The sequence below is a fragment of the Periophthalmus magnuspinnatus genome, chromosome 22 (genome assembly GCF_009829125.3).
Source record: "Periophthalmus magnuspinnatus isolate fPerMag1 chromosome 22, fPerMag1.2.pri, whole genome shotgun sequence".
NCBI classification, from domain to species: Eukaryota; Metazoa; Chordata; class Actinopteri; order Gobiiformes; family Gobiidae; genus Periophthalmus; species Periophthalmus magnuspinnatus.
In genome coordinates, this window is record NC_047147.1 from 492,069 (window position 1) to 515,104 (window position 23,036).

General features: G+C 41.0%; 1 protein-coding gene across 1 annotated transcript in view; it reads right to left on the reverse strand.

Moving 5' to 3' along the window:
* pygl (phosphorylase, glycogen, liver) overlaps positions 1-23,036 on the reverse strand; it is a 29,753-nt gene that overhangs the window by 5,244 nt on the left and 1,473 nt on the right. The window contains exons 2-14 of the mRNA XM_033987991.2: positions 17,138-17,239; positions 16,271-16,349; positions 11,471-11,574; positions 9,355-9,486; positions 7,519-7,630; positions 5,887-5,969; positions 4,969-5,106; positions 4,132-4,224; positions 2,380-2,526; positions 1,884-2,047; positions 1,019-1,133; positions 836-937; positions 373-520 (exon numbers count right to left, since the gene is read on the reverse strand). Coding sequence (XP_033843882.1) covers positions 373-520; positions 836-937; positions 1,019-1,133; positions 1,884-2,047; positions 2,380-2,526; positions 4,132-4,224; positions 4,969-5,106; positions 5,887-5,969; positions 7,519-7,630; positions 9,355-9,486; positions 11,471-11,574; positions 16,271-16,349; positions 17,138-17,239 — 1,519 coding nt within the window. The remainder of the gene's footprint in view (positions 1-372; positions 521-835; positions 938-1,018; positions 1,134-1,883; positions 2,048-2,379; positions 2,527-4,131; positions 4,225-4,968; positions 5,107-5,886; positions 5,970-7,518; positions 7,631-9,354; positions 9,487-11,470; positions 11,575-16,270; positions 16,350-17,137; positions 17,240-23,036) is intronic.

The following is a 23,036-nucleotide window of genomic DNA, read 5'->3' on the forward strand; positions in this document are numbered from 1 at the left end:
TTAGGCATTTGGGACGGGACAAAACGCCTCTCTCTTACAGCTCAAATCAACTCACTCACAGATGCAGTAGCAGTTTCTACTTGGCAGCTCCACTTTTTTGCATTAAAATATAGATAGTCTCTACTTTTGGCAAACACAGCAATTTAGAGGAAAGAAGATTTCTGTAAATAAATCATAGATGTCTAAATGTATGCAATGAACACAGACTGTGTAAAGAAGGGATTGTACAGGTGGATGATGTGCAGACAGTTGTGAAGTAGTAGTAGTAGTAGCAGTAGTAGTAGTAGTACCAGGTTACTTACTGTTGTACAGGTGGATGATGTGCAGACAGTTGCGCAGTAGCAGTAGTAGTAGTAGTACCAGGTCACTTACTGTTGTACAGGTGGATGATGTGCAGACAGTTGAGGACTTGTCTCTTGTATTCATGGATTCTCTTCACGTGGACATCAAAGATGGAGGACGGATTTATCTTCACGTGATACTCTCTCTCCAGATACTGACCGAACTTGAGCTTGTTCTCCTGTCAATCAAACACACACAGCAGTGGTCATAGAGGGGTTGATGATGCAAATTGGCAGCCTCACTTGCATCAACATGCCCCAGGGCAACTGTGGCTACAATAACTTACCACCACCATTAGGGAGTGACTGAATAAATCACTAACGTGCTTTGGGTCTTGAAAGGCATGATAAAAATCAAATGTATTGTTATTATTACTAGCAGCAGAGTCATTTGCTTTACAATTACAAGCTTGTATTACATTAAAATCTATGTAGAAAGTCTATCTCTAGTCTTTGGCTTGTAACACTTGACAAAAATCCATTTCACATCTCACCTGTTTGACTTTCATGATGTTTTGTATAAAATGTTTATCATCCACAAAGTCGTTGAGTTTCCTCAGCTCACTCAGGTCCGTGACAAAGTCCTCTCCAATGGCCTGATGGACAAAGACAAGCTTAAAATCAAATGAATCAATCAAATATTTACAATCCAGTCTTTAGGATGTGTTGTGTGTCACCTCCGCGATGATGTCCACCAGTCCAGTGTTGCAGACGAGCAGCCAGCGCCGAGGTGTGATGCCGTTGGTCTTATTCTGAAACTTATCTGGCTCTAGGTCACTGAAATTACGGAATCTGAAGACGAGAATGTACAAACTTTTAACAAGCGACACAGCTGATAGTGGATTTTGGTCAAATAAATTACCTGTAGTAGTAGTAGTAGTAGTAGTAGTAGTAGTAGTAGTAGTAGTAGTAGTAGTAGTAGTAGTAGTAGTAGTAGTAGTAGTAGTAGTAGTAGTAGTAGTAGTAGTAGTAGTAGTAGTAGTAGTAGTAGTAGTAGCAGTAGCAGTAGCAGCAGCAGCAGCAGCAGCAGCAGCAGCAGCAGCAGCAGCAGCAGCAGCAGCAGCAGCAGCAGCAGCAGCAGTAGTAGTAGTAGTAGTAGTAGTAGTAGTAGTAGTAGTAGTAATACGTCCTTACACTTGAGTCTTGATGATGTTGGAGTATTAATAGTAATAGTAGTAGTTGTAGTAGTAATACGTCCTTACACTTGAGTCTTGATGATGTTGGAGTAATAATAGTAATAGTAGTAGTTGTAGTAGTAATATGTCCTTACACTTGAGTCTTGATGATGTTGGAGTAATAATAGTAATAGTAGTAGTTGTAGTAGTAATACGTCCTTACACTTGAGTCTTGATGATGTTGGAGTAATAATAGTAATAGTAGTAGTTGTAGTAGTAATATGTCCTTACACTTGAGTCTTGATGATGTTGGAGTAATAATAGTAATAGTAGTAGTTGTAGTAGTAATATGTCCTTACACTTGAGTCTTGATGATGTTGGAGTAATAATAGTAATAGTAGTAGTTGTAGTAGTAATATGTCCTTACACTTGAGTCTTGATGATGTTGGAGTGTATCTGAGCCACCCCGTTGACAGCGTGGGAGCCCACGATGCAGAGATGGGCCATGTTCACTCTTTTTTCTCCATCCTCCTCGATCAGAGACATCTGACGCAGCTTATCCATGTCATCAGGGAACAGACACGCGATTTTCTGAAATACACAAAGAACGTTCTACTAACTTCTATTTCATCTATCCTGACCACCAGAGGGCGATACTAAAAGCACTGAATGTTCCCTTTGCAGTTATGAATGTAACTACGGTTCTAGGAATTTGTTTTATTGCTGTGTTTCAGATGACATCACAACATTTTACAGGCAGATGACACACACAGATGGCAAAAGCTAAAAATTCTTCATTCTAAAATCTGAAAACCACTAATATCATGACCTTCACCCCATCCGGCCAAAACTTTCTGAACGTCTATGTGCTGGTCGTTTGAACACGTCTATGTTCTGATCGTTGTCCTGGTGGTTTGACTCACATCGAGGTGTTTCTGGTTGATCTGGTAGATGATCTGCAGGTGTCGGGGAAGCAGAGTCTCCATGAGCCTGACAGGCCATCGCTCCAGAGCCTCAGGTAGAACTGTGTGGTTAGTGTAGGCAAAGGTCCTCCGAGTCAAGTCCCACGCCTCAAAGACAGAACAAATATATAAACATAACAACATCATGAGAACTACAAGCTTCACAAAGCACTTTACATTAGTCTAAAGTGTGTAACCTCTCCGTCGGCCAGGTGTAATCCAGAGTAAAAGAAAAGTGATTTGGTTGAGCAGCCAAATCACTCCTACAACTTTTTGTCCAGTTGACAGATTTGAATTTTTCTACAATTAGTATAAAGTTGAATTATTCCTCTGGTACATGTGAGGTCTTACTTTTGTAGCCACCTCGATTCAGGCTTAACGATTTAGAAAAATATATCAAATTGTGTTTTTTCTGACAAGCATTTTGATAGTGATTAGATTTGCAATTCATGTTTTAATATTCACTTTTCATGCAGAATAAAACTCCATGGAGACACAGGTAGGGCATCTGACACACAGGGACATTTGAGAACATGTTTGACCAGATCTAAACCATTTGGGATATTTTGGATATCCACAAGTCGTGGCTTATGGAGGGCTGAAGGAGGAGCAACACATGGAGAAAGCCCTCTCTGCTTGTGGAGATCCAAAATGGGCCTTCAATAGATCTAAGAGCTAAAAAAAAACAAAACAGGGCAATAGGAATCTGAACCTAGAAGGAAAGGCTTAACTATTCCTGTGTGTCTGAAAAGCGTCAGAGAATTTTCAGACAGTTTGAGATTCCAGTCTATTTCAAACCTACAAACACTTTAAGACAAAGACTGGTCCACCCAAAGGACAAAACCCTGAGCCATAAACAAAGTAATGTAGTCTACTCCATTCAGTGTAGTGAAGAGTGCAGTGAGTGTTACACTGGAGAAACTAAACAGCTGCTCCATAAGAGGATGTACCAACACTGTCAAAAGAGCAGCTCAGGACCCCAGTCTGCTGTACATCTCCATCTCAAAGACACAAACCACTAACCAAGAAATGGTTTGAGAGGGGAGTTAAAGAAGCTGTTTTTGTTAGCAAAGACAATCCTTCCTTGAACAAGAATGGGGGCCTGAGACATCATCCAAAAGAAACAAAGAATAATAGAGCAAGCCAGTTGGGCCATTAAAGGTTTAATGGAGGCCATTAAGGCTGAAACTGTAAACAATAGCCATTTACAGTTTCAGTGTGGTCAGCTCCTTCCTTCAGACAGATATAAGGCAGTGTCCAGCAGTAATCTGACCAGAACTGAAGAAGAGGCTTGGACGGGCAGCCAAACGTCTTCACTCCTACAACGATTTCTCCAGTTGACAGATTTAACTTTGGCTTTTATGGATCAGACCTTGGCAACTGAGGGATTACACAGACATCTACAGGGTTAGCAGTTATTATGCAGAATAAAACTCCATGGACACACAGGGAGAGCATCTGACGCACAGGGACATTTGAGAACATGTTTGTACAGATCTAAACTACAGGGTGAGGCTAATTGCATGATTGTGATTTCAATTTCATGCATGATTGGCCGTCCTTAATCCAATTTACACTAACACACAGCCCAGGGTAGGGGAAGTGTCTTGTCCAGTTTGCAATGCCAGATGTGGGGAATCAAACCACCAACCTCTGGGTAGTGTTAGTGCATGGTTATTAGCTACAGGCGTTAACAGAGTAATACAAACTGACCACATCCCAGTCCAGTTTCTCTATGTCCACAAAGATCCTCATGAGCTCTGGAATGGCCATGGCCGGGTGAGTGTCGTTCAACTGGATCGCCACCTGCAAATACGACAAAATATAAAACAAATACTAAAAGCGTCCTTCCCTCACTCGCAATCAAAACCTTGAGATATTTGGACTCCAGTCCGACCATGAGTATCATAGCAACTAAAGAGCCAATCTGGAACAAGGCTGTTGGATGACGCTCCTGCCAATCTGCACCACTGGTTTAGCAGGGAGCAGGTGCTTAGAAACATTGTCAATCAAACTTGTTGCTAACACTAGTGGGAGTGACCTTGGGAAAATAAAGCAGCTGATTTGTTATTAATGTTCATATCTTGATTTATGCACACAACAGTGAAATAAAAACCCCAGGATCATGTAGAGCGGGTTAATACGAACATTTAAGACCAAAGTGAGTCTGACAGCAGCAGGTACAGAGAGAGAGGACAAGGAGAAGGAAACGCGCCCATGATCACTCCCTATTTGGAACGCAGCAGCAAGCATGTTAGCTATGTTCCGATTAAGTGGAAATCCTGTTTCTTTCAATGGAGAAGTTGGGAAAAGTTTCACCACTAAAATATTATATAAAGTAGGGTGGTCTGTGTCCAAGGTTCAATGTTTATGTGCAACAAGTCAACACTGCAATGATTCTCTGGGAGGTTTCAAAATGGCTCTGTCCCTTCAGAACCTACTTGCTTCAAGATCTGCAGCTCAATACAAAATAATACAACCCAAATGATGATGGCGGCGCTCAAGGCAACTTCCGGAATAAGGTGAACACAGTCTATGAGTTGTACCCACTTTGTCTGGGAAGCTCTCAAATGAAGTCCTGCCGGGGGTTCCTTTCTTGGTAGTTTTGAATCTCCTGATGATGTCCTGAAGAGTCGCTGCCACCACAAAGTACTCCTGCTTCAGACGCAGCTCCTTACCCTCGAAAAACTGTGAACAGATGACCAGAAATGACTTTAGACTACATCATATTGATACTTTGCAACATTCCCTGGTGGAGTGTGAAGCTAACTGAAAGCACTGCTCTGTCTGAAGCTCTGTTACTCAAGTTAGTATTTTAACACAATCTGACCAGGAAGAGCTGGTTTAGTTGGGGCTACAACAGATGAGCTAATTTGTGCTGTTAAACAAATCCCTTTCACAAAACATTACAGTCACAAGCTAGCTAGCCAACATTAGCCAACATTTTTTCAGTCACTCTCACCTTTCTGTGTAAAATCAAACTGCTAAACAGGACCATGAACGCTCGGACTGATCACAGTCTCCTGAACATGTGCTCTTTAAATCAGTTTTGTATTTTCTTGAGTTTTCAGACAATTTTAAAACTTTCTTGCCAGTCTTTGCTAATGTGTGCATTGCGTCACCATGGTAACTGAACATTCCACCATAGAAACACATGTAGAACACCACCAATGTGATGTCACTGCAAAGTATCAATTAAGTATCAACATTACTTCATACAGATGTCATTGCTTTACCAGGAATGTTACACAGTATGGCAATATACCGGTACTTATTTATCTCCATGTAGACAAAGTAAGTGACAGAAGTTCCAGGTTAGATCTGTGGATGGAGGACCCCGCTCACATTAAGTATGCATGTATATGCACATTTTTGTCTGAAAGTATATTTTATTAAATTAATTTTTTATGTAAAAAATTTAAATATATATAGTCTGATTTAAACATACCAAATTTATCACCCACTCACATTGTCGTTGGGGTAGAGCACTCTGGAGATGTTTTCTGCCAGGTTCCTGTCCAAAACGGCCTGGATGTAATCTCCAACATTAACTACAGAGACAAAGATGTCACAATAACAAAAAAGTATAAACTGTCATAAACGATAATACTGAAAGTACTTTAAGCCATTGATACAATAAGAGTAATGCAAAACAATCCCAGTGAACCATATTTAAACAGGCAGGATCATTAAAAGACATGAACATATGAACATGAACCTATTAACAGCAAATGAAGGAATTCTTAGCCATAAAAGTGACTTATTCAGCCCTGCTCAAATCTTACCATATTACAACAAAAATACCCAGAATCTCCTCCACTTTTCCAAAGACAAGAGCGGCTTGGATGAGCAGAGAAATGTCTTTACTCCAACAACTTTTTGTCCAGTTACAGATTTGAATTTTTCTTTCACTATGGATCAGACCTGGTCGACTGAGAAAAAAAAAAGACCTGTACACACAGCATTTTGAGCCCCAAAATACACATCCTTTAAAAGCTCTTTTCATCACCCCATCCCCTTTTGGTTTATTAAAATGTTCCACTTGCAGTTCCACTCAATCCCTCTCTCCTCTTCTCCTTTTGTCTCCTCCTCTCCCTCTCTCTCTCCTTTTTCTCTCTTTCCCTCTCTCCTCCTTTCCTTTCTCTCTCCTCCCTCTCTCGCTCTCTTCGTCTCCTCCTCTCCTTGTATCATCTTTTTCATATACTGAATGATCATTTATATAGTGATTATTGTGTCAGCTAAACATCAGCGGTTAATTCATTTGATTAATTTTTCGATTAATTCGACTTTTAAAATTATTATTTCGATTGTTCACTGAGAATCTACTTATTTATCCAGAAGATTTGACACGTTTTAGTATTTTACTTTGTACTTTGCTGTTACAATCATAGTCTGTATAAAGAAGTGGACTAAGTGAGTGACGTCACCACAGCGTTCAGCTCCAAATGAAGCTCATCGAGGCTAGAGCAGTTATAGCGGGCAATTTGGAGCAGAATTCAGGCTGCGAGTATCATAGCAACTAAACAGCCAATCCGGAGGCTGTTGAAAATAACGCCCCTTCCCATCCTTGCTATACTGTTAAGTTAGCGTGCTGTACTGCTATTAAGCTTGTTCAGCAGAGAGCAACAGATCTGACAGCTTAGCAACGGTGTCCAATCTGTTAGTGGGAGCAACCTCAGGAAAGAAGGCGCCTGATTTGTGTCTGTTATTAATGTTTACAGCTTAATTTACACACAAAACAGTGAAATAAAAACTCCTGGATCATGTAGAACAGGATAATACGAACATTTTAAGACCAAAATGACAAGTCTGACAGTTACAGTTTTCTAATGTAAAGTGAATTGGAGGCAGAGTAGATGGAGCCGGAAACGCACCCATGATCACTTCCTATTTGGACTAGCTGCTAGCTATGTCCATTTGAATATACGGTCTATGGCTACAACACTGCGATTTTCCCCATTGTGGGACACATTCTTGGGTCTTGTTTATGTATGAATGTCTAATGAAATGCATGGGGTATGGTGCAATTGTTAAGACATGTGCGAGGTTCTTGCACATTTCCCATTGTCTTGAAATGATGCAAAACGTATTGAAACTCACAGTCTCTGAGGTTGAAGTCGTTTGGAGCTCGGGCCGACCACAGCCTCATTGTGTTCACAGTGTTGTTCTTGTATCCAGGTATGGGCGTGTCATACGGCATCGCCAGCACCACCTACAGGACAGATATTTTTTCTATTTTTCCCTTTAAGTTATGTGTAGAAACTGACCATCATGGTGTTTTCATGGTCGATGCTAATCTAAAAGCAACTGATTTCAATTTCCTACAGACTCATGCATAGATCTGTTCCACAGCAAACCAATGAGAGAATGACTCAGATTCTTTAAACATTAATGTGACAACTGTCCTAAACTGTACAACCTGATTATTTCTGCAGGGAGAGAGCATTGAGATGAGAGCAAAATACAGAACAATACAAACAAAATCAAACCGCAAAATCACTCCTCTCCTCTCTTCTTTCCCTCTTTCCTTCTCTCTCCTCCTACCACTCTCGCTCGCTCGCTCACTCCCTCTCTCTCGTCCTCTCCCCTCTTTGTCTCTTCCTTCTCTCTCCCTCTCTCTCCTCCTCTCCTGCTTTTCTCTCCCTCTCTTCTCCATCTCTCTCCTCCTTCTCTCTCCATCTCTTCTCTATCTCTCTCATCCTTCTCTCTGTCTCTCTTCTGTATCTCTCTCCTCCTCTCCTCCTTCTCTCCCTCTCTTCTGTATCTCTCTCCTCCTCTCCTCCTTCTCTATCTCTCTCCATGTCTCCTTCTCTCTCCCTCTCTTCTCTAGCTCTCTCCTCATGTCCTCCTTCTCTCCCTCTCTTCTCTATATCTTTCCTCCTCTTCTCCTTCTCTCTGCCTCTCTTCGCTATCTCTCCTCCTTCTCTCTCCCTCTCTTCTGTATCTCTCTCCTCCTCTCCTCCTTCTCTATCTCTCTCCTTGTCTCCTTCTCTCTCCCTCTCTTCTCTAGCTCTCTCCTCATGTCCTCCTCCTCTCCCTCTCTTCTCTATATCTTTCCTCCTCTTCTCCTTCTCTCTGCCTCTCTTCGCTAGCTCTCCTCCTTCTCTCTCCCTCTCTTCTGTATCTCTCTCCTCCTCTCCTCCTTCTCTATCTCTCTCCTTGTCTCCTTCTCTCTCCCTCTCTTCTCTAGCCCTCTCCTCATCTCCTCCTTCTCTCCCTCTCTTCTCTATATCTTTCCTCCTCTTCTCCTTCTCTCTGCCTCTCTTCATTATCTCTCCTCCTTTCCTCCTTCTCTCCCAATCTTCTTTATATCTCTCTCCTCCTTTTCTCTCCCTTTCTTCTCTATCTCTCTCCCCTTCTGCTCCTTCTCTCTCCCTCTCTTCTCTTCTCTTCTTCTCTTTTGACATCATCAATCCTGCACTCTTGTATTAAAACTTCCTGTATGGAAGTTCAACAAACAGGTGAGATCAGTGTGCTGTCATCGTCGCATAAATACATTTAATAAATACATTTAATAAATACATTTAATAAATACATTTCTACAGTGTTGTTCTTCTGACACAGCGATGGCCGACCTACTTTTCCACAGAGTGAACAGTGATGGGTTTAAACTCATCACCTGTAATGAAACGAAGGGCTGAGTGAAAGTGTAGAATAAATATTTGATCAGAAAAATACGGTGTTTTGGTTCTAAGATGACGTTCGTTTCTATCGTTTCTGTGTGTTTTTATGCTAATCTCATCAGTGCAACATATCAATCCATTTTGGACTTACATCACACTACTAGCTTGGAGATATTTTATTTTTAGACTTGGCTCAGTCCAGGTTGGAAATTGAGGCCATTTTAGTCCTGATGCTAACTTAGTTTGGTCCTGGACGTTTTATTTGATCCTAACACCATATGGTTGATGTGTTTGTATATGATAGTGTAAATACCTGCGTATCCACCCATCTGGAGCCATCTTTGGTCTCCTCCACTCGGCCATAGAAATGCACTGGTAACATGTACTCAGGGCGGGCCTTCTCCCAAGGGTTTCCATGTCTCAGCCAATCATCTGCTTCCTCTACCTACAAAACAGGAAATAGGTTTAATCAGCAGGAAAAGTATACCCCCATATTATAAAACCTAATATGGAATCCTTATTTTGTTGTAGTCTCATTTTGAACACTAAAAATGGTCAAATGGCGACCAAATTGGATGTGAAAGTGGGGCTAAAACCTTTGGGGGAGCTAGAGCAAGGAGAGGATAAACACATATACAATATAACATCTCCAAAACGACATCAGACAAAACAATAATGGATTATCAATACAATATAACACAATAAACACATTTATTTTGTCAAATTTGTGTTTAAACCACAGACTGTGTAAAGAAGTAGACTAAGTGAGTGTCACGTCACCCACAGCGTTCAGCTCCAGTCACATGAAGCTCACCAAGGCTAGCAGTTTTAGGGGACAATTTGGAGCAGAGTTCCATAGTAGGAATTCTGACCGTGAGTATCATAGAGCCAATCTGGAGCAAGGCTGTTAGAGGATAACACCCCTTCCTGCCCACACCACTGGTTTAGTGGCGAGCAGGTGCCTAGCAACGCTGTCAATCAAACCTGTTGCTAACACTAGCAGGAGCGACCTCAAGAAAAGAAGGTGCCTGATTTGTCTGTTATTAATGTTCATATGTTGATTTACAGACACAATAGTGAAAGAAAAACACTAGGATCATGTAGATCATATCAAGACATAGACATAACAACACATTCCAAAACATAAGAAGGCAGAGCAAGACACAACAACACACAAGACATAACAGTTTACAATTGTATGTGACAAGCTTGTGTAGCGGATGAGGTGTGTGTGACGTGTGTGTGTGATATTTGCATGACTTTGGAGGAGGTAAGGTGCGGACAGCAGGGGAGAAGCTAGTACTAGTAATGTGTAAGTGAGAAAAGAAGATATAGAGAATGTAAAAGGGGGGGGGGGGGAATCAACAATACCAGTAAATAAATTAAACATGTCTAATAATTGTCTTGCATTAAATAAAAAAAATTAAAAAAATCTAAACAAAAATCACTAGTATTATCCATCAGTACACATGCGCCTGTCTTGGCTACTCAGATCTAGTTCTTGTCTCTGTTTCAAATTGGGTTGAACTCTAACCAGTCGTTCATGTTTGCTCTGTGGATCTGAACTGCAAACAAGCAGCTGGATTCAAAAGGGCAAAAACTTTTATCTCTTATCAAAGGGAAACAAGATGTATGGATGTTCTACCTCTGACAGCGACCAGTGCTAGCGTCAGACAGGGGCCACGAGATGACCACTGATTTAAAGAGTTAATCATTAGAGACTTATCCATTTTGACCTAGTTTATGTCTACTCCGGCCTTGCTCAACTTGAACTGCAAAAGCAAAAGCACAGGATTTTTAAAGTAATAGTCACTAATGGATGCAAAACAACTTTCCCCAGGTAAACTCAGACAAGCATGAAGTCGCAGTCTTTGGCCCACAGAAACAAATAGAATGCACTAACTTGACCTGTGACCAAGTCTAGCTCAAGATCTGTTGCCTGGCAGGTCCAGACTGATATCTGTTAGTTTTATACAGAGGGATCTCAGTCTGTGCCTGTGAAATCAAGGGGCTCGTTGTTAATCTGGGGTTAGATACATTTGATTTTATTTCTAAATGACATGTGACCAGAGTTTAGTTCATTGCTCACTGATTCTGCAGAAATCCACCATGTTTTTCACTTCCCTGTGATATTTTTTCCCCCTTTTTTCCCCTCCTCATAAGCAGCCATCTTTGTTTTGATGCGAACAGACACAAGTATGCCCCTGAATGGCTAATTCTGTCAATCACACCCATCTGAACACGAGGAGATTCAGCTTTGACCAGACGCACATCTTTGTATTGGAGGAGTGTGTGTTCTGGATCCCAGGCAACAGCTAAGGCCAAAGCTAGCTCAGCATCTGGAGATGGGTCCCCTGCTCTTGACAGGTTACCCCAGTGGTCCTGAAGGATGGGTCAAACGCAGAGGAAGTGTATGGCATGAACCTTACCTGCCACCCGTCTCTGATCTTCTGGTTGAAAATCCCATACTCGTATCGGATGCCATAACCGTACGCAGCAAGACCCAAAGTGGCCATTGAGTCCAAGAAGCAAGCTGTGAACACAAGGCAGACAACCAATCAGAACTCACAGTTAAAGATGCACTATGGAACTTTTCTGAGCGGATGGTCTGCTGCCAGGTTGTCTCCATGGAGATGTTATTGCTTTGCCTGGAATGTACAACAGTATGGCATTAAACTTTTCTATTTTGCATTTGTTTAAGTATGAGTTTTGTTAGAATTCAAACATAGCGCTCTACACAGATCTGACCTGTTACTTGGCTTGGTGGTGTTTCTTGCTTGTCTCCATGGAGTTTAATGCCATACTGTGGAACATTCTATCAACTTTTCTCAAATCCAGTTTAGATACTAGAGGAAAAGCTTGATAAAGATTACAAAACCATGCAGACAATATTTGAGAAATAAGTAATGTTAAGTAAAGCAATTTTCACACAAAATATTAAAAATGTGGCCTTCTACTGAGGCTCTGATACAGCTCAGGACTCTATTTACTATGGCAGCCCAAAATGAGCCTTCAATAGGTCTAAGAGAACTAAAAAATCAGGACAACAGGGAATCTGAAGGAAAGGTATAACTATTCCCTTCACAGCTGGTGTGTCTGAAAAGCTTCAGAGAATTTTCAGACAGTTTGAGATTCCAGTCTATTTCAAACCTACAAACACTTTAAGACAGAAACTGGTCCACCCAAAGGACAAAACCCTGAGCCATAAACAAAGTAATGTGTCTACTTCATTCAGTGTAGTGAAGAGTGCAGTGAGTGTAATTAGGAGCCAAGCTTCATATTTGGAATTCCGACTGCAAGTATCATAGAGCCAATCCGGAGTGAGGTTGTTTAAGATAACGCCCCTTCCCGTCCGCACAGCTGGTTTAGAAGGGTGCAGACACTTAGCAACACTGTTAGTCAAACCTGTTGCTAACGCTAGTGGGAGCCACCTCAGGGAAAGAAGGTTTGTCTGTTATTGATGTTCATATCTTGATTTACACAATAGTGAAATAAAAACTTCAGGATCATGCGGGTCAGAGTGGGTTAATATGAACATTTAAGACCAAAATAAAGAGTCTGGCAGCAGCAGGTACAGAAAGAGGGGACACAGTTTTTCAGTGTAAAGTTAATTGGAGCCGATGGAACCAGAAGTGCACCCATGATCACTTCCTATTTGGAACGTGGCGACTAGCAGGTTAGCTATGTCCATTTATATATAGTCTATGATCGTACTACTTCTTTGATGAGTATCCTGGGTATATGTTTGCCAACTAAACCTACAAACTTCTAGTTGTGAGACAAAAGTACTAAACCTAAATCTCTGTTGCGTCACCTGAACACTCAAAAGCATTTTTCAGGCTCTGTCCCAACACTTTCACACAGGCCAAAAGTCCGTTATTTCCTCATTCTCTCGCAGTCTTTCCTCACTTCCTCCGTTGTGTTTAAACCTGTCATGACAATTATTACATCAGTGGTGAAATGTGACAAAGTAAAAGTAGTAAAGTACTGTACTTAAGTAAAGTACAGATACCTCAAAATTCTACTTACATTTTACATTTTACAGTGGATATTTTTACTTTTACTTCACTACATCCGAGAACAGTATCTGTATTTTCTACTCCACAACACTTTTCAACTGGACTGAAAAGTAAAAGTACTTTTCATATGATTTGAGGGGTTATTTTTACCATGTTTGTGGAAACATCCTGACTAAAGTTTTTGAGTTTAATCAGTATCTCTACATTTACACTTTAAGAATAAAAAGTAAAAGTATTTCACACAAGTGTTGCTGATTTGTTAAAGTACATTTTTAAGCGGGTACTTAAATGCTTTTTTTGTTTAAGTACAGTTTTTCATACTTTCACTTGAGTAACTTTTTACCTCTGTATCTGTACTGTTCCTTAAGTAACAAAACTGAGTACTTCTTCCACATCTGCACTACATTGACTTAACATCTGATGGAAGGGGTCAGTATTTATCTTATGTACTTTGGATATGTAGCAGTGGGAATTTTTTTTTTTTTTTTTTTTTTTGCAATACAGTAAGATTTGAGCTGTAAGAATTAGAATTTCAAACTTGTATGACTCATTATAGATGCAGACCAACTAAAGTGTTTCATCTGTTATTTACTTATTGCAGCTCATGTTATTTTAGGCCCGAGCCCCTACAGGGCGTAGGGCCTATTGCTTCCGCAACTATTGCTTCGCCCATGCACTCATCGTTGCAGACTGTCTTCACAAAGTTGCGCGCTTCGCCCATTGACTCAATGTTGACGCTGACGCAGCGCGAAGCACTCATGTCCCCAAACACACTCCTGGCATCGAGCCCTATCCAAGCCCCCATGCCGCAGGCATGGGCCATACTTGTTACTGCTAAAATGAATGGAAGTCAATGGGAGGTCAATGGCGGACCCTGACGTCAAGGGAGAAGTGGCGCGTCAGCGCCACCCACAGGGAGTGCCGGGTTGGCCGAGTGTGAAGCACGGCCCGCAAGGGCCGTTCAATGCCGCTTGCGGCTTTAATAATGATATTGTCATTTTAGAACGGTTTTATTGGGATAAATTTGTGTTATTGTGTCAGTTCACATGCACACCCAAATCTGATTATGATCTGATTTGTAGATCTTTAAGATTATTTAAATAACAGGTAAAATAAACAGCCAAAACCTAAATCAGATGTGAGTATCAGATGAACCATGATCAGAAAGAAATCAGAGTGCCCCCTTCAGGACACTCAAAGCTCTTTACATCAACGACCCAGTCACACGTTCACACACACACACAGACACACATTCATACACCAGCGTACACAGACACTGTCAGCTACTGTCACCCAGACTTAGAACGTAATTGCGTTACAGCTCAAAATGTTGTAGTGAAGACGTTTCACTCGTCCAAGTCCCTTCTTCAGTTCTGGTCAGATTGCTGCTGGTGGACACTGCCTTATATCTGTCTGAAGAGAGGAGCTAACCACACTGAAAGGCAATCACTGACACACAATCCTTCCTTGAACAGGAATGGGGGCCTATGACATCACCTGTACCCAATGTATAACTATATCATCAGACCCAAAGCACACACAGCACACAAAGAGAACAATGATGCAAGCCATTAGCCCCATTAAGGCTGAAAGTAGGCCCCTTTAGGCTGAAGCTGTAAACAACAGCTGTTTACAGTTTCAGTGTAGCTGCTCCTCCCTTCAGACAGATATAAGGCAGTGTCCAGCAGTAAATCTGACCAGAACTGAAGAAGAGGCTTGGATGAGCAGTGAAACGTCTTCACTCGGACAGATTTAACTTTGGCTTTTACCATGGATCAGACCTGGACAACTGAGGGATTACACGGACAGCTCAAAAAATCTGTTAATAATCAGATTGTGTTTGCAGATAACTGCAGCCACTGATAATAAACTATAACATGAAACCAAGTCTTGTCTTTATTTCAATACCCACTTCAAAATACCATATCAGATGACTGCATAACGCTAAGGATGAGCCGCACCAAAACAGATGGGAAAGAGGCTTGTAGCGGTTTTCCTTCACAAAAATGGTACCTGATCCTGTTTTAAATGTTTTATATGGACTTGTATATTTGTTTGTTTTGTTTATTTTTCTGCTTGTATTGTATTTTAAACAGGGTGACCATGAAACAGAGAGTCTGGGTGCTCTCATTGGCTTCCCCTGTATAAATAAAGATAAAGGAAGAAATAAAATGTGTTATCGTGACAGGCCTCGTTGCCAGTTGGTCTAAACAGCTTCAGTATTTGATGGACAGGTGCCAGCCATTATGAGCACATGAAGCAATCATGACGATCGTATGTGAACATGTCAGATCACTGTGATCACTGCAAGTACGGCTCAAAGCACGGCTGACAAGTTTGGACACGTGTTAGGCTCTGAATAAGGCTGCCCAAGCGCTGACTTCTGCGTTCGAAAATGGGAGGTGTCCAATGGGAGCCGACTTCGCCGTAAACGTCATCACAGCAAAGCACCGCATGCTGTCGGCGCCCCCTATGGACAGCTGCACATCACATTAGTGATGTGCAGTGGGAGCATATGTCACAGTGGTACGTCACAGTGGTACGTCACAGTGGTACGTCACAGTGGTACGTCACAGTGGTACGTCACAGTGGTACGTCACAGTGGTACGTCACAGTGGTACGTCACAGTGGTACGTCACAGTGGTACATTACAGTGGTACATTACAGTGATACGTGACAGTGGGCGTGTACGTCACAGTGGTACGTCACAGTGGGCAGGTCACAGTGGGCATATATGTCACAGTAGGTGTGCAACGGTGGAGGTGAAAACAAAATTGTGTCTTGAAAATAAATACAACTTCAGGTGAGTAAATGTTGAGGGGAAACAACTATAGCAGGTTTAAAAGATCTGATTTTAAGTTGATTTTGCAGAATAGATTTAAAATCAGTGTATTCAGTGCATTGTTTTCAAAATGAATGAATAAATGAATAAATAAAATAAATTTAAATAAATTAAATAATAACACTACTACTACTACTACTACTACTACTACTACTACTACTACTACTACTACTACTACTACTAATAATAATAATAATAATAATAATAATAATAATAACAATAATACTATTATTAATAATAATACATTTAAATTTAATTTAAATGTTTGTACTGTTCCAAACTGCAGGATGTCCAGATGTCAATACTGTAAGTTTAACACTGACAGCTTCAGTGATATTCAAATTTCTACTGTATTTTTTCCGTTTTACCTGCCAGACGTCCCAGGCCTCCATTTCCCAAACCAGCGTCCTCTTCGATCTCCTCCAGCTCCTCGATGTCCAAACCCAACTGGAACACAGAAAACATGATGGTACTTTACACTGGTAGAAAGTCACAAAGTAAAACACTGCTGTTATTTCTACTCCACGACATTTTCAAACTGGACTAAAAAGTACAAGTATTGTTTTGTATACTTTGGGACCTGCTGAGGGGTCATCTTTGAGGACATTTATGGCGAAATCTTGTCTGAAAGTATTGAGCTAACACAACAAAAATCAGTGTGAATCTATATCAAGATCACATCAACTGACCCTGTATTACACAAAGTTGACTCATGTGAGCTGTAAGTCATGTTCTAATGCTGTTACCTCCACAAAACCACACCTGGAGTTGTGTTTTGTTTCATTCACACGTGTTTGAGTCACTCTTTATTATTAGTCTGTAACATCTCCAAAGCTCAAAATGCTGTTTCACCTTGTGATGCCATGAAGTGGTAGTTTCAAGTTAACAGCTCCTTTTACCTTTAGTTCAGTGGAGATCGGTAATTCCTGGGATGAAATGATCCTAATGATTCTAGTGAAGTTTAAAAACACAGTGGAGCACTTCCTGTATTACCACATGACATCACAAGGTGGAACAGAGTGTTTTCTGTTTGAGAGAAGAACACAGCCTTAATATGCAGGGTGTGTTTGTTAAACATGTGTGACTGAAACAAAACTCAACTCCAGGTCTGTTTGTGATGAGGAAACAACATTAGAACAGATCAGAGAATAGTGTAATATGGGCCTTTAAGAACCTTAATAGTTTTACTTGAGTTTTTTTTTCCCCTGGACTTTTTACTGAAGTGAAATTCAGACCTGGTACATGGCTTCATCACAGGTGTTCTGCACTCCCAGGTTCACCATCGTGTTCTGCAGAGTCCGCCCCATGTAGAACTCCAGAGACAGGTAATACACGCGCTAAAAGAGAGAGAGACAGGTAACACACGGGCTAAGAGAGAGAGAGACAGGTAATACATGGGCTAAAAGAGAGAGACAGGTAACACACGCACTAAACGAGAGAAAGACAAGTAACACATGGGCTAAAAGAGAGAAAGACAGGTAACACACGCACTAAAAGAGAGAAAGACAGGTAACACATGGGCTAAAAGAGAGAGAGACAGGTAATACACACGCTAAAAGAGAGAGAGACAGGTAACACACGGGCTAAGAGAGAGAGAGACAGGTAATACATGGGCTAAAAGAGAGAGACAGGTAACACACGCACTAAAAGAGAGAAAGACAGGTAACACATGGGCTAAAAGAGAGAAAGACAGGTAATACACACGCTAAAAGAGAGAGAGACAGGTAACACACGGGCTAAGAGAGAGAGAGACAGGTAATACATGGGCTAAAAGAGAGAGACAGGTAACACATGGGCTAAAAGAGAGAGAGACAGGTAACACATGGGCTAAAAGAGAGAGAGACAGGTAACACATGGGCTAAAAGAGAGAGAGACAGGTAACACATGGGCTAAAAGAGAGAAAGACAGGTAATACACACGCTAAAAGAGAGAAAGACAGGTAACACATGGGCTAAAAGAGAGAGAGACGGGTAACACACGGGCTAAAAGAGAGAGAGACAGGTAACACATGCGCTAAAAGAGAGAAAGACAAGTAACACATGGGCTAAAAGAGAGAAAGACAGGTAACACATGGGCTAAAAGAGAGAGAGACAGGTAACACATGGGCTAAAAGAGAGAGAGACAGGTAACACATGGGCTAAAAGAGAGAGAGACAGGTAACACATGGGCTAAAAGAGAGAGAGACAGGTAATACATGGGCTAAAAGAGAGAGACAGGTAACACACGCACTAAATGAGAGAAAGACAAGTAACACATGGGCTAAAAGAGAGAAAGACAGGTAACACATGGGCTAAAAGAGAGAGAGACAGGTAACACATGGGCTAAAAGAGAGAAAGACAGGTAATACACACGCTAAAAGAGAGAAAGACAGGTAACACATGGGCTAAAGAGAGAGACAGGTAACACATGGGCTAAAAGAGAGAGAGACAGGTAATACATGGGCTAAAAGAGAGAGACAGGTAATACACGCACTAAATGAGAGAAAGACAAGTAACACATGGGCTAAAAGAGAGAAAGACAGGTAACACATGGGCTAAAAGAGAGAGAGACAGGTAACACATGGGCTAAAAGAGAGAAAGACAGGTAATACACACGCTAAAAGAGAGAAAGACAGGTAATACATGGGCTAAAAGAGAGAGAGACGGGTAACACACGGGCTAAAAGAGAGAGAGAAAGGTAACACATGGGCTAAAATTGAGAGAGACAGGTAACACATGCACTAAAAGAGAGAAAGACAAGTAACACATGGGCTAAAAGAGAGAAAGACAGGTAACACACGCACTAAAAGAGAGAAAGACAGGTAACACATGGGCTAAAAGAGAGAGAGACAGGTAATACACACGCTAAAAGAGAGAGAGACAGGTAACACACGGGCTAAGAGAGAGAGAGACAGGTAATACATGGGCTAAAAGAGAGAGACAGGTAACACACGCACTAAACGAGAGAAAGACAAGTAACACATGGGCTAAAAGAGAGAAAGACAGGTAACACACGCACTAAAAGAGAGAAAGACAGGTAACACATGGGCTAAAAGAGAGAAAGACAGGTAATACACACGCTAAAAGAGAGAGAGACAGGTAACACACGGGCTAAGAGAGAGAGAGACAGGTAATACATGGGCTAAAAGAGAGAGACAGGTAACACACGCACTAAACGAGAGAAAGACAAGTAACACATGGGCTAAAAGAGAGAAAGACAGGTAACACACGCACTAAAAGAGAGAAAGACAGGTAACACATGGGCTAAAAGAGAGAAAGACAGGTAATACACACGCTAAAAGAGAGAGAGACAGGTAACACACGGGCTAAGAGAGAGAGAGACAGGTAATACATGGGCTAAAAGAGAGAGACAGGTAACACACGCACTAAACGAGAGAAAGACAAGTAACACATGGGCTAAAAGAGAGAAAGACAGGTAACACATGGGCTAAAAGAGAGAAAGACAGGTAACACATGGGCTAAAAGAGAGAAAGACAGGTAATACACACGCTAAAAGAGAGAAAGACAGGTAACACATGGGCTAAAAGAGAGAGAGACGGGTAACACACGGGCTAAAAGAGAGAGAGACAGGTAACACATGCGCTAAAAGAGAGAAAGACAAGTAACACATGGGCTAAAAGAGAGAAAGACAGGTAACACATGGGCTAAAAGAGAGAGAGACAGGTAACACATGGGCTAAAAGAGAGAGAGAGACAGGTAACACATGGGCTAAAAGAGAGAGAGACAGGTAACACATGGGCTAAAAGAGAGAGAGACAGGTAATACATGGGCTAAAAGAGAGAGACAGGTAACACACGCACTAAATGAGAGAAAGACAAGTAACACATGGGCTAAAAGAGAGAAAGACAGGTAACACATGGGCTAAAAGAGAGAGAGACAGGTAACACATGGGCTAAAAGAGAGAAAGACAGGTAATACACACGCTAAAAGAGAGAAAGACAGGTAACACATGGGCTAAAGAGAGAGACAGGTAACACATGGGCTAAAAGAGAGAGAGACAGGTAATACATGGGCTAAAAGAGAGAGACAGGTAATACACGCACTAAATGAGAGAAAGACAAGTAACACATGGGCTAAAAGAGAGAAAGACAGGTAACACATGGGCTAAAAGAGAGAGAGACAGGTAACACATGGGCTAAAAGAGAGAAAGACAGGTAATACACACGCTAAAAGAGAGAAAGACAGGTAATACATGGGCTAAAAGAGAGAGAGACGGGTAACACACGGGCTAAAAGAGAGAGAGAAAGGTAACACATGGGCTAAAATTGAGAGAGACAGGTAACACATGCACTAAAAGAGAGAAAGACAAGTAACACATGGGCTAAAAGAGAGAAAGACAGGTAACACATGGGCTAAAAGAGAGAGAGACAGGTAACACATGGGCCAAAAGAGAGAGACAGGTAACACACGGGCTAAGAGAGAGAGACAGGTAATACATGGGCTAAAAGAGAGAGACAGGTAACACACGCACTAAACGAGAGAAAGACAAGTAACACATGGGCTAAAAGAGAGAAAGACAGGTAACACATGGGCTAAAAGAGAGAGAGACAGGTAACACATGGGCTAAAAGAGAGAAAGACAGGTAATACACACGCTAAAAGAGAGAAAGACAGGTAATACATGGGCTAAAAGAGAGAAAGACAGGTAACACATGGGCTAAAAGAGAGAAAGACAAGTAACACATGGGCTAAAAGAGAGAAAGACAGGTAACACATGGGCTAAAAGAGAGAGAGACAGGTAACACATGGGCTAAAAGAGAGAAAGACAGGTAATACACACGCTAAAAGAGAGAAAGACAGGTAACACATGGGCTAAAAGAGAGAGACGGGTAACACATGGGCTAAAAGAGAGAGAGACAGGTAACACATGGGCTAAAAGAGAGAGAGACAGGTAACACATGGGCTAAAAGAGAGAAAGACAGGTAATACACACGCTAAAAGGTAATACAGACTGTAAAAGAGAGACACACAGGTAATGCACATGCTAAGAGAGAGAGAGAGAGAGAGAGGTAATACACAGACTAAAAGAGAGAGAGACAGGTAAAAAAGCAGAGGGAGTGGAGGATGAGAGTAAGGTGGGGTAATATACAATAATAAAGGAGAGAGAGGTAATATGCTCATTACAGGACAGAGAGAGACAGGTAATACACTAATATCACTAATTGAGATTAAAATAATGTGTGGTGTCTTTTGTATTTTTGTTAATGGCCAACAAAGGTAATTACATCATAGCACCAGATTTCACAGAACAAAAGTTTCATGTTCATGATGTTCACTTCTAGAACAGGGCTGAATTCACTTTTGTAGAAGGTTGAATTTAAAACTTGTATGACAGACTACAATGTTTGTTTAAACACCACATTATCCATAATAACAAATGAGAATTCTCTTTAGAACTAAAAGCATAAGAAACTCAGAATCTAAGACAAGACTATGCTGATGGAGGCATTTATGAAATATTTACACACTTTGCACATGTGCAAACGGGGAGCATGTTGGTTTCTGCAGTGTGTTCTGGTCCATAAGGATTCTAATTCTTAAGAAAAACTGATCCAGTGCAACTATTTCTTTTGAGCAAAGGTTGTCAAAAGAGAGGACAGTGGTTCCTCGTTATATCACGGTTCAACCTTTTGTGGACTTTTTTTTGTGCAATTTCGCATGCTTTTTTTTTTTTTTTTACAGTATATGTGTTCTGCGTCCTGATTGGCTGGGGGACCCCCTGTACAGTACAGAATGCGTTCAGCCAAATTTACATAAATGTTTGATCACAGTGTGACTCTGAAGTGCTGTATGTTTGCAAGTTTTCTCCCCGACAAAACCCACAATGTGTGCCTACGCCCGCGCCCAAAAGACCAAGGAAGATGCTAACCACTGTACTGTATTATATTGCTTATATTTTATATTGTATTGTATTTTTCACCTGTTCAGGGACTACAGATGGAAATTAACTTCGGCTACAATCTGGTGCAAAGCATCTATTAATGTTTTTTTTTGCACACTGTCCCTTCAAATAGACTAATAAAATAAATAAATAAACCATTGCAGAAAAAGTTGGACTTCTGGATGTGCTGAGGTAAGGTAGAAGTTACGTGGCTGTAGGGGGCGCCATTACGGAATAAATGAATCTTCGGTTCGTCACATAAAAAAGCAGGAAAATAACATAAGGACGACAGCAGCAATAAGTTTTAACAAGGACGCAAAAAGGGTTGCACTGCAACAAGACCATCGTAAGGATGGAGTCTGTTTTAGCTTTGTGGATCAGTGACTGCAGGAAAAAGAACATTACGAGACATTATAGCAGAGTGGAGCCAGGACGAAGAGGCATGGTCAGGGTAACTGTGAAATACACCTGAGTCACTATTAATCATTTCTTATGTGTGTATAAAGTGTGTGGTGAGGGGTTTTACAGCCGCAAAACATATATAATAATTGTAAAAAATAAAATGGACTACTTTGTGAATTTTGCCTATTGCTGGTTATTTTTGGAATGTAACCCCCACAATAAACCAGGGACCACTGTATTATGAGATTTGTGACAACACTAAACTGAACAAAGACGTTGTGGTAAAAGGCAAAACAGAGAAGTTATATACAGGAAGTCAGGTGTGTTACAAGTCTAATGCAAGAGTGAGTTCTAACTTTTATTTATAATTTGAACCTATCAGATGTATTAATGGGCGTGGGCGGAGACTCCTCTAAAGCCGTAGGCGTGTGTGTTGGTGCGTTGGTGTGTTCATAGAAATACAAACTGACACTAATTGGGAAGAGCCATTCATAAATGATGTTTGGGCGACTGAACAAACACACTGGTCTGTCCCACACTCCCACACACATTGGTATGTTCAAGTCCAGGCCTGTCACATTTAAAGTTTGATATATCGCAGAGGTAAATCTAGATGATAAACGATAATATTTAAACTCATTTATGTCACTGACACAAAAACTCAACAGGAGATTTAAACCACAAACACTAAATCTAAATCTGCAAAATTGTTAAAAATTATGCAAGAAATAATGAAAAATTGAAATAAAATGAAACTGAAGTCATGGTTGAAATATTTATAATCATTTTCTGCCTTGGCATAAAAATCTGTAGCTCTTTGGGCAAGACACAAAGCCTCTTCACTCAAGCCAGT